The sequence below is a fragment of the Pseudonaja textilis genome, chromosome 14 (assembly GCF_049901715.1).
Source record: "Pseudonaja textilis isolate UNSWEBS1 chromosome 14, rPseTex1.2, whole genome shotgun sequence".
In the NCBI taxonomy this organism is placed as follows: Eukaryota; Metazoa; Chordata; class Lepidosauria; order Squamata; family Elapidae; genus Pseudonaja; species Pseudonaja textilis.
The window spans coordinates 5,159,490-5,177,170 of NC_142003.1; the positions used below are offsets into that span (position 1 = coordinate 5,159,490).

General features: G+C 45.7%; 1 protein-coding gene across 5 annotated transcripts in view; it reads left to right on the plus strand.

Annotated features, from left to right (window-relative positions):
- Positions 1-1,899: 1,899 nt before the first annotated feature.
- The window catches only part of TECPR1 (tectonin beta-propeller repeat containing 1), a 32,380-nt gene continuing 16,598 nt past the window's right edge, over positions 1,900-17,681 (plus strand). The window contains exons 1-12 of one of the 5 annotated variants that reach the window (XM_087912707.1): positions 1,907-1,974; positions 4,896-5,128; positions 5,555-5,737; positions 8,383-8,505; positions 9,631-9,756; positions 10,364-10,538; positions 10,630-10,730; positions 11,434-11,535; positions 12,680-12,825; positions 13,211-13,680; positions 15,210-15,355; positions 16,881-17,036. In XM_087912707.1, the coding sequence (XP_087768833.1) occupies positions 4,898-5,128; positions 5,555-5,737; positions 8,383-8,505; positions 9,631-9,756; positions 10,364-10,538; positions 10,630-10,730; positions 11,434-11,535; positions 12,680-12,825; positions 13,211-13,680; positions 15,210-15,355; positions 16,881-17,036 (1,959 nt within the window). In that variant the 5' untranslated portion in view covers positions 1,907-1,974; positions 4,896-4,897. Of the gene's footprint in view, positions 1,975-2,343; positions 2,402-4,895; positions 5,129-5,554; positions 5,738-8,382; positions 8,506-9,630; positions 9,757-10,363; positions 10,539-10,629; positions 10,731-11,433; positions 11,536-12,679; positions 12,826-13,210; positions 13,681-15,209; positions 15,356-16,880; positions 17,037-17,681 lie in introns of those variants that run through there. The other 4 variants (XM_087912703.1, XM_087912704.1, XM_087912706.1 and 1 more) reach the window with 4 other exon arrangements.

Genomic DNA, 17,681 nt, shown 5'->3' on the forward strand with positions numbered 1-17,681 from the left:
CTATTTTCCCCTTCCCAACAATCAGCTGTTCCTATGATCAGCTGTGCCAGGATTCCTCTGCAGTCTCTCTGCTTTGCCCAGGAGGTTTCCCTGGAGCCCAGGAAGCCAAAAAATGGAGGGAGGGGGCGCACAGCACCCCCACCCCCCTCCATGTTTTTCCTTCCTGGGTGCAGGGAAGCCTTCTGGGAACAAAAATGCCCCCCCCCCGAAGGCGGCTTCCCTGAGGCCCAGAAGGCCCCCAAAATGGGGGGGGGGGGTGCTGCAAAAAAAAAGAGCCAAGCCCACCCATTCACGTGGCCATGCCCACCCAGCCACGCCCGCAGAACCAGCTGTTAAAAAATTTGAATCCCATCCCAGTAAGATCACCCAACAGGGAGCCACAGCAGAGGGGCCCAAAGAGCCGCATGCGGCTCCAGAGCCGCGGGGTTGCCGACACCCCGGTTTAGTGCAAGGGATCTTCATCCTTGGCAAGTTTAAGACTTCGTGGACTTCAATTTTATAGGATATGGGATTTATTTTATCAATGGTTAGATAAAAAGACATGGTAAAGAAATAGATTAGTAAGCTTTACAATAACAGTTAATAGATTGATATAGAATACAATATAAAATATTGGATGAATGTATAAGATTAAATCTTAAAGAAAATTAGAATATCTCGTATAAAATGATGGAAAAATAGTCAAATGAATGTTTAATCATTGATATTGCATAAGCACAAGCTAGATTGATAAGGTGAGAATTTATATAACTTGTGAGTAATGGTAAAAAAAGGATTGCACAAAAGATTGTAACCAACTGACACACTGTATGTATATAATTGAAAGTGGGTTTTATGTTTTTATGTTTTGTTTGTATGTTTGTTGTAAAAAATAAAAACTTTGTTTAAAAAAAAAAGACTTTGTGGACTTCAACTCCCTGAGCTCACATGACTGGAGGAGGAATTCTGGGAGTTGGAAGTCCACAAGTCTTTTTTTAAAGCTGTCAAGTTTGAAGACCTCTGGTTTCAGGGCAATGTGTGAATGCAGTTTATTTATTTATTTTATTTATTTGTCCACAGCTTACAAGATAATAAACATAACAATAAATACAGGAAATGGGTACGAATAATTGGGGACAATAAGACAGGGATGGTAGGCACGATTGTGCACTTATGCTGAGCTTATTATTTATCTATCTATCTTTTATGTAATCTATTTTATCTAAGATATCTATCTATCTATCTATCTATCTATTTTATTGAATTTATATTGCCACCTATTCAGCCATGGCGACTGGAGGCGGCTTACAGTATGTAAAGCCATATTTAAAATGGAAAAAACAATGAAAACTAACAAAAAGAATCAAATAAATGAATCAAGTACAATAGAACAAAATCTGGAAAAATAAATAAATAAAAATTATGGGTAATCCGCGGCCTGTGATTTAGCACGTTGGCGTAACCCCAGCCAGTTTTAACTTATGGAAGTAGACCACCCTTGAACAAACCGGGGTGAAGCCATAAACTGTGTATTTATCCCAGGAGCAAACAGAAGAATGCTATTTCATTAGGCTTGAATCTTCCTGTTCCAAAGAAGGGGGGGGGGGGACAAACAAAAAAACCCACCAAATTGCAGAAGAACCTGCCACGGACCCTCCTTCCCCACGACCAGCCGACACGCGTCTTGCCAGGGCTCTTCCGCGAGGCGTGACGTCACGGCCAAGCGAGCAACTCGCTCCCATCCGCCCGCAAAGAAGAGGGCGGGGCGAATAGAACGCCGTGTAACCATCTGATTCTCCCGCCGGCCAATCGGAGCCGAGGCCTCCGTGCTGCCAGCCAATGAGCAGGCCGCCACTTCAAGCGTGCGGGGCGGGGGGGGAGAGGAGGAGTTATATTTTCTTGTGTGTTGCTGCTTTTTGCTGCGCGCTTCTCCTCCGGCCGCCGTTGCAGCGCCGGTTGCGGAAGAGGCGAAGCGAAAGCAAATCGGAGGCTCAGGTAGACACACACACAAAAAGAGAGAGAGAGAGAGAGAGAGACGGCCGGGCTCTAGAAGGAAAAAAAAAAAAAGAGGGACGGAAATGCAGCCTTTGATCGTTGAAAAGATTTCCCCCTCCCCCCAAAAAACCCCTCCTTGGCTGAGATTAAATTAAATCACTGTATAGTGCAGTGTTGTGGTGCGGTGTGGGGTTTTTTGAATTTAATGTGTGGAGTGTGAAGGATGTGTGTTGTGTGTATTTTCATGGTCGTGATGTGCACCGAAGATGGTGTTTGTACGAGGTGCAATGACAATAAAGTAAATCTAAACTAAATCTAAATTATTATTATTTTTCAAAAATCAGGGTCTCTTTGGGCCGCTTTGCAACGGACGTTGCCTTCCCCTCCCCAAGGCTGCTTCGGTTTTTGCAGGGCGTGTTATAAAAGAGTAGGGACAGGTGGCTGACCTTAAGGTTATTTTGTATTTCATTGTATTTTATTGCGCCTTTGTCGTTTTGCTCTCCTCCCACCACTTTCCCTCTTCATTTCCCGACCCTTTTCTGACAATGGTACAATCGCAGATGTTGAAATGAGCAACCGTTAAATCAAGTCGTATAAGTGAACGTATTGCTTCTATCTAGGACGGAGGTCGTGCCATTTGCTTAGGCTTCCTATAACTCTATTCCATTTTAAAGGAAGTTCTTCAAAAGGTGGGTTTATATGGGTTTATATGATCATTGAATATCGGTTGGGTTAATAACGAATAAGTAGTTGTAAAAAAAGATCAGCTCAGAAGAAAACAAAATGCAAATCATATGGTAGAAATTTTTTTATAAATGGTTTATTAGGTTATATTTTTGGACAGGGCCTCTTCTCTTAAAATATTAACAGAACTGATCATGGTCTGAGAATCAGTTACGGAATGGGTTGGGATGGAATAGGGAATAAAATAAGGAATGGAGTGGAATGGAAAGAATAGAATAGGGAATATAATAAGGAATGGAAAGAATAGAATAGGGAATATAATAAGGAATGGAAAGAATAGAATAGGGAATATAATAAGGAATGGAAAGAATAGAATAGGGAATATAATAAGGAATGGAATAGAATAGAATACGGAATAAAATGGAATGGAATAGAAAGAATAGAATAGGGAATAAAATAAGGAATGGAATAGAATAGGGAATAAAATGGAATGGAATGGAAAGAATAGAATAGGGAATAGAATAAGGAATAGAATAGAATAGGGAATAAAATGGAATAGAATAGAATAGGGAATAAAATAAGGAATGGAATAGAATAGGGAATAAAATGGAATGGAATAGAAAGAATAGAATAGGGAATAAAATAAGGAATGGAATAGAATAGGGAATAAAATGGAATGGAATGGAAAGAATAGAATAGGGAATATAATAAGGAATGGAATGGAAGAGAATAGGGAATAAAATAGGGAATGGAATGGAAGAGGATAGAATTCTTTTATTGGCCAAGTGTGATTGGACACGCAAGGAATTTGTCTTCGGTGCAAATGCTCCCCCTGTCCATAAAAGAAAAATATGCCTCCCCCTCCTTGCCTCCCACCCACCCTCATCTGAACCCCGCAAACCCCTTTACAATGACTGGCTTCCGTTGAAAAGGCTCCTCCAGCTGCGTCTCTGGGAGTGACATCCTGGCTTTGGTTTATTCTGGAGTCGGTCCAGTTGCATTGAAGGGGAGGAAAGGGGCGGGGCGGGGCCCTAGATCCGGCTTTCCTGTAAATGCGATTTACAGAGAGAAAAAAAAAAGAATCTAATCCCGGAGTGCAGCCTGGATCCTGAATAGAGAGAGGGGGGGTTGCCAAGGTGATCAATCAAAACAATGTTTTAACAGATAATAAATGAGTGTTATTTAAGAAATCGGGGAGGGCTTTCATTGTGTTCCATTCTGTTGACCTGTACAAGCTGACTTGGTGGAAAACCCTGCTATTTAACTCCCATGGAGATCTTTGTTATGTAAAGTATTCTGGCCCAGGCCTTAATGGCCCACCCGTTAACAAAGGTGGGGGTGACTTTCTGCTTCTGTGGTGAGTTTCTGCTTCTGAGTTTCTACTCTTTTTAGGGGAAATATTCTGCCTTTTTAATATTTCCTAGGATATTTCAATTTTCTAGGAGTGGGGTGGGTGCTAACTTCCTGCAGTAGCGTAAGGTTGAACCGTGAGGTCCTTGGTGCTCTCTGAGCTTGGTGGTTTTCTTGCAGACCTTTCGTGACCCAACTAGATAACATCATCAGTACTAGAAAGGAGTGGGAGAAGGAGGAGGAGGAGGAAGACTATGAGGTCCTTGGTGCTCTCTGGGCTTGGTGGTTTTCTTGCAGACGTTTCATGACCCAATTAAGTAACATCATCAGTGCTTCAAGGAAGTGAGGTTGTTCTCTGTTTATATACAAAGCTTGCCTTGTCGGTATCTGCACTCGTATTCATGCTGGTTGCTTGATTATATTATTGTTTATTATTTCAGTAAAGGAGAATATTTGTAACTCAGGGTTGAAAGAGGGTCTAGGGTTTTCTTGCAGATGTTTCACTACCCATACTAGGTAGCATCAATTTTAATGTTGTGTAGTATTTATCTGAGTCCGTAGTTCCCTGGTTGGAGTCTTAATTGTTGGTCAGGTATTAACCTTGATGTTAATCTCTGTTTATGTGGGTGTTGAGTGCTGGAAAGGAGGCCTTTTGGCCTTTTTTTTTTTGCTTTTTTGAACAGTGCGTAAACATCATTTACCTCTCTGTACCTGTTGATGGCTAATTTGTCTGAGGCTTCCAAGAATCTGCTAGCTTTTTTTTTTGGACTTGGCTTCATCTGCAATGTTCACAGTTTCTTGGCTGAAATGAGAGTGAAGTCTTTCCATGTATCATGCAATTAAAGGGTAAATCCCCCTTACCCACCTCTGCCCCTTGTATTTTGCAGCCATGAGCGGCTCCCAGTCGCTCCTGTGGGCTGTGGATATTTTTGGAAGAGTGTACACCTTATCCACCACCGGCCAGTACTGGGAGCTGTGCAAGGATGGAGAACTGGAAGTGAAGCGAGTTTCGGCCGTCAAACAATGCTGTTGGGGGCTCGCTTGCGATCATCAGATCTACGTTTACGTCCACTCCAGCGACGTCCCCATCCGATTCAAAGAGGAAACCTATGAGAATCAGGTACGGAGAGCACAGAGACCCAGAAGGGTTCTCAGGGGTCATCCAACCCAACCCTTTTTTGTGCTCGGTGCAGACTCTGCTAAAGGATTTTCAAGCCTCCAGCTGGAAGATCTCCTCTGTTTAGGAGAATTTCCACTTCAAGTGGCAGCCTGTTCCCCTGATTGATGGCTCGTAGAGTCAGAAAGTAGCCTCTAAATCAGAGGTCCCCAAACTTGACCACTTTTAAGACTTGTGGACTTCAACTCCCAGAATTCTCCAGCCGCATGTGGCTCTAGAGCCGTGGGTTGCCAACACCCAGCATAGCCCATCTTCCCCCAGCCTGGGAATAGCGTCCTGAGTACATCTGGGGTGAGGGTGGGGGCGTGGGGGGAAAGGATGAGGTCATTTGGGATGCGTGACTGTTTCTTCTTTTGCCTTCCCTGCCAGCGCTGGAACCCGGTGGTGGGTTTTTGCAACAGTCTGCTGCCCAGCGACCGCTGGCCATGGAGTGACGTGAGTGGGCTGAAGCACCAGCAGCTGGAAAGCTTTGCGCTGCCCTCTCCTCACTGGGAGTGGGAGTCTGACTGGTACGTGGATGAAAATTTTGGAGGGGAAGCCACAGAGAAAGGGGTAGGTGAACCGTATGGGATCCGCCGTCTCGGGGGAAAGCCGCGTTAAAAGGGAATGTGGGCCTGAGAAAGTTGGATCTGTGCCACTGGTTGATTGTCCGCACTAACTTCTCCTTAGTTCCAGGTTGCTTCTACCCACTTGTCCTGCCTTCAGGTGCTTTGGAGAATAGCTTGACTCCCACTTCTTGGGGGCAGCCCCTCAAATACCGGAAGACTGCTTTAACAACAAACATAGACAAATGCAAACATAAAACAACACAATAAAACCACCTTTCAATTGTGCAGTGTGTCGGTTGGTACACAATTCTTGTGCGCAATATGTATAGTCTTTCCTTAAGTTTAAATTTACGTTCCTATTACATTAATCAACCGTCCATGTCATCTTACATTATTATTACACCATCATTAGATCTTAGTTTCAAATCCACATTATCCTTTAGAGCAAATCTCGGTTCTTACCAATTTTAATTTATATTAAAAGTCATTCTGTAATAGTCAATTATAAGATAACATTACTGTTAAATTATACTTCAGTTTTCCAAAGGGGGGTTAACCTATTTTCCAAAGCACCTGTGGGCAGGACAAGAAACAACGGATGGGAACTAACCAAGGAGAGAAGCAACCTAGAAATAAAGAGAAAAAAAATTTATGACAGTTAGAAAAGTAAATCAGTTTGCTTCCAGAAATTGTTGATGCTCCATCACTGGAGGTTTTTAAGAAGAAGTCACTTCTCTGAAATGGTCCAGGGCAGTGTTGGCTAACCTTTTGGGGCTCACGTGCCAGCACCCAAAAGGCAATGCGCGCCCCGCCCCACACCCCCTATGCATGCACACGTAATCCCCACCCCATCCACCCCTTACCTGCACTGCACCTCATAGCTGATTTTCAGCCGGTTTGAGGCCTTTGGGCCTCCCAAAGGCTTGAGGAAGGCTTCTGTGGGCTTTGCAGGCTGAAAACTAGGCCCATTTTGTCACTTCCGGTATTTTCAGAAAAACAGGAAGTGATGAAACGGGCCTAGTTTTCGGCCTGCAGAAGCCTTCCTCAAGTCTTTGAGAGGCCGACAAAGGCTTCAAACCGGCTGAAAATCAGCTGTGAAGCACACGCATGTCCAGTAAGAAGTTTGCCTGCAGCTTGCGTGCTGGCACAAATGGCACTGTGTGCTACCTGTGGCATGCGTGCCATAGGTTCGCCATCATGGGTCTTAGGGTCTCCTGCTTAAGCTGGGGGTTGGACTAGAAGACCTTCAAGACCCCTTCCAGCTCTATTCTGATTGATTGAAAATTAGATCAGGGTCTAAATACCTCTGATAATGTGAATTGTGGGGAAAATGTGACTCCTTTTTCATTTCCCAGTACACTGGTAGTCCTCGACTTACAGCCAACTGTTCATTTAGTGACCATTTGAACTGAAAAAAGCTAACGTAGGACTGTTTTTTCATATTTACCACCTTTGGAGCATTCCCATGGTCCCATAATCAAAATTCAGGTGCTTGGCAGCTGGCTCGTATTTGTGACGGTTGCAACGTGCCAGGGTCATGCGTGATCCCCTTTTGCGACCTACTCAAAAGCGAAGTCAGTGGGGGAGCCAGATTCACTTAACAACCGGGTCACTAACTTTTAACAACTGCAAGGATTCCCTTAACAACTGTGGCAAGAAAGGTTGTAAAATGGAGCAAAATTCGCTGAACTACTGTCTCACTTATCAACAGAAACGTTGGGCTCAAAATTTTGGGCTCAGTTGTGGTTGTAAGTCAAGAACTACATATATTAATCAAGAATTGCTGGGGGGAAATGCTACTTTCTATGTTCATCTCACTGATAATGTCAATTGCTGGGAAATGCAGGTGTTTTTCTTGTTCCCTGTAGTAATAATACATTTAATAATAAATTTCTGGGAAAGTGCCCTTGTCCCTTCTCTCACAAAATTATCCAAAGCTTTAACAAGCCTATTTTGTAAATCCAATTTAGAAAAATGACATGGGTTATTGTCTTAATTTGTTATTTGTATATCCCTTTTAAGACATCCTCTTTTTTTTTTTTTTTTTGCTGACTATGACTTTGATCAAAGAGGCTTTTCGCTCCTCTTTCAGAGCTCAAAAAATTGCTGCAGGCTGCTGTCTGGTTGTCTCCTGACAAGGAGCCGCTGTCTGGAGCAGTTGTGGGCAATCTCATGTCCTCTACTTGTCCGGAGAGGAATTAGAAAGAACCAGACTACTCATTGGTTCTTCCTTTCCTTTTTGCTCTGGGTTTGTTTGTTTTTTTGAGAATCTGTCTTCAAGTTGCCACCCCCACCCCAAAGTCCAGCTGCGTACCAAGATTTCTCAGCTTTGGCAGAAGACACACAACTCTCTCTGGTTCAGTTTTTCAAATCCTTGGGGCAAGGAAAGGAAGTCCTTATTGTCTGCAACAAGGGTCTTCACACTGGGCAAATTTAAGACTTGTGAACTTCAACTCCCAGAATTCCTGAGCTAACATGACTGGAGGAGGAATTCTGGGAATTTGAGCTCGATTGTGGTTGTAAGCCAAGGACTGCCTGTACTTTGAGCTCTTTGCAGCCTTGACACGTGCGCGCGCGCACACACACACACACACACACACGCCCAGGTTCATCGTGTTCTACCTCAGTCACTTTGTTCTTCTTTTGAAGGGCTGGACTTACGCCATTGACTTCCCGGCTACGTACACCAAGGACAAGCGATGGAATTCCTGTGTCCGACGAAGAAGGTGGATTCGGTACAGAAGGTACAAAGCACGGGACACCTGGGCAAAGGTGTGTGCTTCTCTCTCCTCTCTTTCTCCTCTCTCTCTCTCCCCCTCTCTCGTCCTCCCCTCTCTCTCCTCTCTCCCTCTCTTTCCTCTTCCTCTCTCTTCCCCCCTCTCTCTCTCCTCTCTCTCTCTCCTCTCTTTCTCTCCTCTCTCCCTCTCTCTCCTCTCTCTCGCTCTCTTTCCCTCCCCTCTCTCCCTCTCCTCCTCTCTCCCGCTATCCTCTCTCTCTCTCTCTCTCTCTCTTCCTCTTTCTTCTCTCTCCCCCTCTCCTCTCTCTTCCTCTCTCTCGCTCTCCTCTCTCTCTCCCTCCCTCTCTCTCCCTCTCCTCTCTCTCTCTCGCTCTCTCTCTTCTTCCTCTTTCTTCTCTCTCTCACTCTCCTCTCTCTCCCCTCTCTCCCCCTCTCCTCTCTCTCCCTCTCTCCCCCTCTCCTCTCTCCCTCTCTCACTCTCCCCTCTCTCTCCCTCTCTCTCCCTCTCCCTCTCTCTCTCCTCTTCCTCTTTCTTCTCTCCTCTCTCTCCCCACCTCTCATTTTAGAAGGTACTGTGGGCTTCAAAAATTTTTAGCAAAGGGTTCTGTGCCTGGTTGCTGGGTGGGCGTGGCCATGGTGGGCGTGGCCTAGCCGGCCTCCTGCACCATGGCACTGGTGGGGGAATGTTTTCTCCCTCCCAGGGCTCCGGAGGTTTTTCTCGAGCCTCCGGGAGGGCAAAAATGTCCTCCCCTGGGATCCGGAGACCCTTTGGAGGCCGGAAACGGTCCATTTCCAGCTTTCCGGAGTTTCTGGGCGGCTCATTTTTCACCCTCCCTGAGCCTCTGCCTAGGCCCTGTACTTACCTGGCCATGTGGGGGGACTCCTGGGAGGGTTGGGGTGGGCGGGGCGGGGCCAGCGGGTGGGGTGGGTGGGGCCAGCCAGCGGGTGGGATTTCCTGGTTCGCCAAAGTGCGCAGAATCCTAGCTAGAAGATCGCCCGAAGCCGTAGTAGCCCACCCCGGACTGTGAGGTTTCCAGAGTAGAGGCTGTCCCATCAGGTGGAGTTGAGAGCAAGGATGTGAATCCTGAATGTTTTGTTTTTCTGGCCTTCAAAAGTAGCAAAGTAACTCCCAAGTCTCTCTCCTCTCTTTTTTGAGATAGATTCCACCCCATCAAGACCTAAAGCAGTTACCCGATCCTTTTAATGACATCTCCGTGGGAGGCTGGGAGATCACCGATGAACCTCTGGGCCGACTCTCGGTCTGGACGGTCACTCTACAAGGCAAAGTAATGTCCCCTCGTCGCTCCTTAATTATGTCTACGCGCTATGTGGAAATTCCTCCCCTTCCCCTCCCCCTTTCCTCTTATTTAACTATTTTCTCTTATTTATTTTTCTCTTATTTTTTTATTGTTTTTATTTTTTGTTTTAAATATGGTTTTACCTTGTGTAAGCCGCCTCGGGTCGCCACGGGCGAATTAGGCGGCAAGATAAATAAAATAAATAAATAAAATAAATAAGAGTGACAGGCAGGCAAGGGGGTTCAGAAGGAGCTCTAAACTTCTAGATTTTGCTCCAGCCGAAGGTCACCTGGACATTGGGGGCCAAGTTGGAGGTAACAAAGGGACCATTATTGCTTATCTGACTGTGTTGCCTTTGTGCCACGCCCCGGGTCATCACGCGGAGGAAATGAAGGCCACCTGATAACCATCAATGTAATGAAATTTACTAAATGAAATTTACGACAGTAATATCAAGAAGGGCCTGCAGATTTTGATCCCTGGTGCAAGATAAGAAGTCACTTAAATCCTGTCTCTCTCTCTCTCTCTTAAATGTACAAAAAAGTTTGCTTCCTTCTGAGCAACCGTGCCTGAAAAACGGCTTTTGTCTTCCTAGATCTGGTATCGGAACGATGTCACTCATCACAATCCTGAAGGATCTTCCTGGACCTTAATCCCTGCTCCGGGCGAAGCCATACAGATCAGCTGTGGACCGTACGATCTCCTCTGGGCCACCTGCTGGGAAGGGCAGGCGATCGTGAGAGAAGGGATCGACCGAAACAACCCGCAGGGTAGGTTCGTTGGTGGCCCAAGGAAGTTGCTTCTCCGCCGTGGAGTTTGGGTCATTCCTTCTACTGATTTCTGCCTCTTCTCTCTGGGCAGGAACGTCGTGGACAATTGTGGACCCACCGGTTGCCGAGAATGGGATCTCCCACGTGTCTGTCGGGGTGAATGTGGTCTGGGCGGTCACGAAAGACAGAAAAGTGAGCGGCATTTGGAGCTGTATAGGTTGACTTAAGTTCCTCGTCCTGTTTGTAGGAGAATTTTAAAAGGCCGATGTTTTATCAGCTACAAAGGTTTACCTGAATAAAGGTGGCCCGTTATCTGCTGAACAAAACTCCACATTGGTGACAGGAAGGGCATCTGGCCATCCAAACACTCTGCTTAGCTCTATTCAGTTGCCCGGCCCACCCCGTAAGGGATTATGGGGTCGTTAAATGATGGAGAAGAAAAAGAAGAGGAAGGAGGAAGGGGAAGGGGAGGAAGAAGAAGAGGAGGAGGTGGAGGAGGAAGGAGGAGGGGAAGAAGAAAGGAAAAGGAGGAGGAAGGGGAGGAAGAAGAGAAGGTGGTGGAAGAGTGGAAGGAGAAGGAGAAGAAGAGGAGGAGGAGGAGGAGGAGGAGGAGGAGAAGAAGAAGAAAAGAAGAAGAAGAAGAAGAAGAAGAAGAAGAAGAAGAAGAAGAAGAAGAAGAAGAAGAAGAAGAAGAAGAAGAAGAAGAAGAAGAAGAAGAAGAATAATAATAATAATAATCTGGGATGAGACTATTGCTGTTCCTCATAACATTATCCCGATAACAGGATTTTAAGGAGCTCGTTTTGGTGGCAGGTGGAGAGTAACCCCAAACCTCTGTCCCTGACGCTTTTTGGTGCAAAATATATCAAATATACTGAGGCTTTTTCTCATCTAGGTCTGGTTCAGGCGTGGCGTGAACTCCTACAATCCTTGTGGCACCAGCTGGATCGAGATGATTGGTGAAATGCAGATGGTGGACGTGGGCTTAAATGACCAGGTGAGTCTCTTGGGAAAAACTTGGTTGAGTCCATTGGGTGGAAAGAGAGAAAAGAACAGTAGAGATTACAAGTCAGGGGATGGGGAGAGATAAATTTTGCAAAGGAGGAACTGAAAACTCAACTGCGTGTTGCTTCGTTTGTACATACTGGTAGTTAAGCTAAGCATTTTTGCAGTTTCCATACTCTGGTCATGTCCAACAGCATCTTCCAGGCGAAAGCAAAGGGTGGACAATGTCATGGTTGGATATCCCAGATCCTTCTAGAAGGCAGATGTGATTCTTCCTGTTTATCTCGTCCCTCTCCTCCCCTCCTTCCTATTTTATATTTCCTTCTCTCTCTCCTCCTTCCTATTTTATATTTCCTTCTATCTCCTCCCCTCTTTCCTTTTTGTTTTATATTTCCTTCTCTCCTCCTTCTTGTTTTATATTTCTTTCTCTCTCCTCTCCTTGTTTTATATTTCTTTCTCTCTCCTCTCCTCCTTCCTTCTTGTTTTATATCTTTTTCTCCTCTCCTCCTTCTTGTTTTATATTTCTTTCTCTCTTCTCCTTCCTATTTTATATTTCCTTCTATCTCCTCCCCTCTTTCCTTTTTGTTTTATATTTCCTTCTCTCCTCCTTCTTGTTTTATATTTCTTTCTCTCTCCTCTCCTTCCTTCTTGTTTTATATTTCCATCTCTCCTCTCCTCCTTATTTTATATTTCCTTCTCTCCTCTCCTTGTTTTATATTTCTTTCTCTCTCCTCTCCTCCTTCCTTCTTGTTTTATATCTCTTTCTCTCTTCTCCTTCCTATTTTATATTTCCTTCTCTCTCTCCTCCTTCCTATTTTATATTTCCTTCTATCTCCTCTCCTCTTTCCTTTTTGTTTTATATTTCCTTCTCTCCTCTCCTCCTTCTTGTTTTATATTTCTTTCTCTCTCCTTTCCTTCCTTCTTGTTTTATATTTCCATCTCTCCTCTCCTCCTTATTTTATATTTCCTTCTCTCCTCTCCTTCTTGTTTTATATTTCTTTCTCTCTCCTCTCCTCCTTCCCTCTTGTTTTATATTTCCTTCTCCTCCCCTCCTTTTATCTCCCTCTCCTTTCTCCCTCTTTTATCTTCCCTCCCCTTCCTTTCATATCCATTCCTCCCCTCCCCTTCCGACACAGGTTTGGGGGATCAGCTGTGAGGACCGAGCAATCTACTTCCGTCAAGGCGTCACACCAAGCGAGCTGAGCGGGAAAATGTGGAAAGCCATCGCCTGCAACCGAGAGAGCGACCGATCTCAAACCGGCAGCTCTACCAGCCTCCTTAGGTAAGTAACCGTTATCCAAAGCGGAGTACAAAACACCCAATGTTACGACCTTTCTTTTTTTTTCTTTTCTTTTTTTCTTTGTTGTCATGGTGGTTCAGCAAAGTACTGCAGTTATTAAGTGAATTGCAGTCGTTAGGCAAATCCAGCCCTCTCTAAGCAGTTTACAGAGTCAGCCTCTTGCCCCCCAACAATCTGGCTCCTCATTTTACCCATCTTGGAAGGACGGAAGGCTGAGTCAACCTTGAGCCTGGTGAGATTTGAACTGCCAAATTGCAGGCAAGCCGGCAGTCAGCAGAAGTTGCCTGCAGTACCACACTCTCACCACTGCACCAGCGAGGCTCATAATGGAGGGAGTAAGATCTGTTTTTCCCTCTTGCATCTCCAGTGCTGGATGCTTCTTTACGGACGACATCAAAGAACAAAACGCCTCCGTCTTTCAGAGTGATGGAGAGTCAGAATCCCATCTGAACGATGCTCCTCTTCCTGGACTGGATCCAGAGACCCTTGACAGTCCCCATCCGGTCCCGGAGCTGGATATGGACCCATTAGCCACCGTTCTGGAGGAAGCCGCTGCCGGGTCAGATAGAGACCACCAAGCTGGTCCAGATAAGCCTCCCTCCAATCTGGACTCGCTTCCTCCCAAGCCTCAGTGGACCAACATCGACCTGAAAGAAGCCAGCAGGATGTCCAAAGCGACTGTGCTCCAAGACAAGACCCCCAGTCTGTCTTCCTTCTTACCGGCTGCGGTTGAAGACCATTTTGCGACCGACGATCTCCCCCTCTGGATTTGGGTCTCCAGCAGAGGCTGCCTTGTGGATTCCCAGAGCCCGCTGAAATGGTTCACGGCTCAGTCAGGTGGGTGGTGTAGCTGTTGTGGTTAGCCGGCAGCAGGTGAGGACGGTGGAGGAGAGCGAGGACTCGGATGAGGGGCCGGGACCATCAGGGAGCTGGCAGCAGCGATGAGGAGGTTCCCGAGGAGCCTGTGCCAAGTGCTTGTGAGCGCAGGATGATTCGTAGAAGAGAATAGCTGGAGCAGCACAGGCGACTCGGGAATAAGGATACAATGTAACAGCCTCTCCCTCTAGGGAATATAAGCCTGGTTTCAAAAGGTTTTTACCTTTGCAAAAGACAAAAACGTTGGAAGGACTCAGCTTTGTGATTAGAGACCAAGGTTTATCTGAATAATTCTGTCAAGGTTTTTCTAATTAGACTAATTGGCTACAAGTCATCTTTTATCTACAAAGAAGTTTATTTGTAGATTAAAGATGTGACAGTTTGAGTTACTGTGTTTGCTCAGAACAGTAGCCGTAGCCATTAGACTTCGTAGTGCTTTTACAGCCCTAAGTGGTTTAAAGAGTCAGCCTATTGACACCCCCAATAATCCGGGTCCTCGTTTCGCTGACCTCGGAAGGATGGAAGGCTGAGTGAATCTCGAGCTGGTCAGGATCGAACTCTTGACAGTGGGTAGAATTAGTCTGCAGTTCTGCATTAAAAGGGACGCGGTAGCTCAGTGGCCAAGATGCTGAGCTTGTCGATCAGAAAGGTCGGCAGTTCGGCAGTTCGAATCCCTAGCGCCACGTAACGGAGCGAGCTCCTGTTATTTGTTCCAGTTTCTGCCAACCTAGCAGTTCGAAAACATGTCAAAAATGCAAGTAGGAAAATAGGGACTCCTTTGGTGGGAAGGGAACAGCGTTCCTCCAGGCGCCTTCGGCGTTTACCCATGCCGGCCACATGACCACGGAGACGTCTTCGGACAGCGCTGGCTCTTCTTTGGTTTTGTAATGGAGATGAGCACTGGCGCCCCCTAGAGCTGGAAACGACTAGCACGGATGTGCAAGGGGAACTTTGACCTTTACTTACTGCATTCTAACCACTGCACCATGGATGGATGGATGGATGGATGGATGGATGCATGGATGGAAGGAAGGAAGGAAGGAGGAAAGGAAGAGCAATAGACATATACAGTTTTACAGTTTTACAGCCTTCTCTAAGAGGTTTATAGTGTCAGCCTTTTGCCCCCAACGTTCTCGCTTTACTGACCTCGGAAGCACAGAAGGCTGAGTCAACCTTGAGCCAGTCAGGATCAAACTCCTGGCAGCGAGCAGAGTCAGCCTGCAATACTGCATTCTAACCACTAATGTAATTGTAATGTACCCGTCGTAAATCAATTTTTTCCAGGACCTTCGTAAATGGTTGAAAGTTGAGAACTATTTTATTTTTATTTATTTATTTGCTTGTTTTTTTAAAATCCTTGTTACCCTCTGCCACTCAAGAATTGTTTGGAGTGGAGCAGGATAGAAATGCCAACAATGCTTTAAAAACTGTGTTGAAGGGAAGAATTGAAAGGAAGTGCTTGATGGGGAATTCTCTCTTTTTTTATATAGCTTTAACCTCCTGCGCTCATTCCTTGGCACTTTCCATCAGCCCCAGCCATACCGCCCAATGGAGGAAGCAGATCGTTCGCCAGCTGTCGGAAAGGACCCACCGAGAGTTGGACAACTTCAGACATTATGAACAAGCGGTGGAGCAAGTAAAGTGGGGAAAGGGGAGAGCGGGTGATGGGGTTTTGTGGTGATTCTACTGTCAAAATGTTGGAACCAAAAAGTCTTCAAAGGAGAGAATCAGATTTGGGCTCGTGGTTAAGGCACCAAGCTAGAAACTGGGAGATGGTGAGTTCTAGTCTTAGTTTAGGCATGAAAGCCAGCTGGAGGACTTTGGGCCAATCGCTAGGAGACTGTGAGTTCTAGTCTTACTTTAGGCATGAAAGCCAGCTGGAGGACTTTGGGCCAATCGCTAGGAGACTGTGAGTTCTAGTCTTACTTTAGGCATGAAAGCCAGCTGGAGGACTTTGGGCCAATCGCTAGGAGACTGTGAGTTCTAGTCTTACTTTAGGCATGAAAGCCAGCTGGAGGACTTTGGGCCAATCGCTAGGAGACTGTGAGTTCTAGTCTTACTTTAGGCATGAAAGCCAGCTGGGGGACTTTGGGCCAATCGCTAGGAGACTGTGAGTTCTAGTCTTACTTTAGGCATGAAAGCCAGCTGGGGGACTTTGGGCCAATCGCTAGGAGACTGTGAGTTCTAGTCTTACCTTAGGCATGAAAGCCAGCTGGGGGACTTTGGGCCAATCACTAGGAGACTGTGAGTTCTAGTCTTACCTTAGGCATGAAAGCCAGCTGGGGGACTTTAGGCCAATCGCCAGGCGACTCTTGAGTTCTAGTCCTGCCTTAGGCCCCAAAATCAACTAGACGATTTTGGGCAAATCACCAGGAGACGGAGAGTTCTAGTTGCACCTTAAGTATGAAAGCCAACGGGGTGCCTTTGGGCCAGTCCCTCTTGTTTCTCAGCCTGACCCACCTTGCAGGGTTGTTGTGGAGAAAATAGAAGGAGGAAAATGTTTTGAATGCGTTCATTACTTTGAGTTATTTGTAAAAATAACAAAGGCGGGATACCAATAAAAATAAATCAATAAGCGAGAGTCCTGTATTCCTCCCTCCTCCCATAATTTTTTCTTGGATCTTTAAAATGCTTCCTCCTCCTGTATAGAATTAATCCAAGAAACTAGATTGAATAGTGATCATTAATATTAATTCTGCAATATTTAACATAGTAAATAGATTAGCCATCTATTCATTCTCCAGTGTTAACATAGTAATATACAACATACCAGTCATAATATTCGCTTATTTCTTTTAACCTATCTTCTTTATTTTGTTTCCCTGTTTCTAACTTCCATTTTTATCGTTTAACCATTGATAAAATAGATCCCATGCCATATAGTATTCAGTTTGCTCTTTCTCCGTAATTGCCAGCGTTAATTTCTGCACATTCTAATATTTTCCTATTCACATTCTTATCTGCAGGTTATTTCTTCACTCTTCCAATTTTGTGCAAATACCATTCTGGCAGCAGTTCAAATATGAATAACTAAATAGGCATTTTCCTTACTCTATTTTTCAGCTAGGCTCCCCCAAACCAGAAATATTTCTGGTTTTGAATCAATATGTTGTTTTGTCATACCTGATTCTGATGGAATGATGGAATTTTGCCTCTTCCAGTCCGTCTGGGTGAAAACCGGAAGTTTACAGTGGTGGAGAAGTTGGAAGCCCTACCGTTGGGTGGACGTGCAGGTGGCCTTGGAACAATTCACTGCGAACGACGGGACGCGGGACAGCATTCTCTTTGTCTACTACACGCACAATGAGGAAAAGAAGGTAGGAGTGTCCGAGCCGCGGGGGGGTTGAATTCGCACCCAGTTCCTGACCCCAATTTGACACAAAAAATGCAGGTGGTTGTCGACTTACAATCCCAGTTGGGAGCAGAACTGCCACGGCAAAGCCATGCGGCCATTGAGTGAGTTGGCACATGACCTCGCTTATTTGATGGGCTGTTTGGACATTGTTGTTAAGAGAATCGCTCCCGTTGTTAAATGAATCGTGCTGTCATTCAGCTTCTTCCATGGACTTGGCTTGTTGGAAGCTAGCTGGGAAGGTTTAAGAGATTCACAGGGTTGGAAGGGACCTTGTAAGGTCAGTGGTGGCTAACCTTTTGGGGCTCCTGTGCCAAAAATTCTGTGTGTGCTTGCACGCTCGCATGCCAGCGCCCAGAAGGCAATCCACACACCAACCCCTTACCTGCACTGCGCCTCCCGGCTGATTTTCAGCCCATTGGAGGCCTTTTTAAGCCTGTCAGAGGTTTGAGGGAAGCCTTTGCAGGCGGAAAAATGGGCCCGTTTTGCAAGTGACAAAACGGGCCTATTTTTCGGCCTGCAAAACCTGCAGAGGCTTCCCTCAAGGCCCGAAAAAGGCCCGAAAATCAGCTGGGAGGCCACGCGCATGCACAGTGAGGTAAGTTTGCCT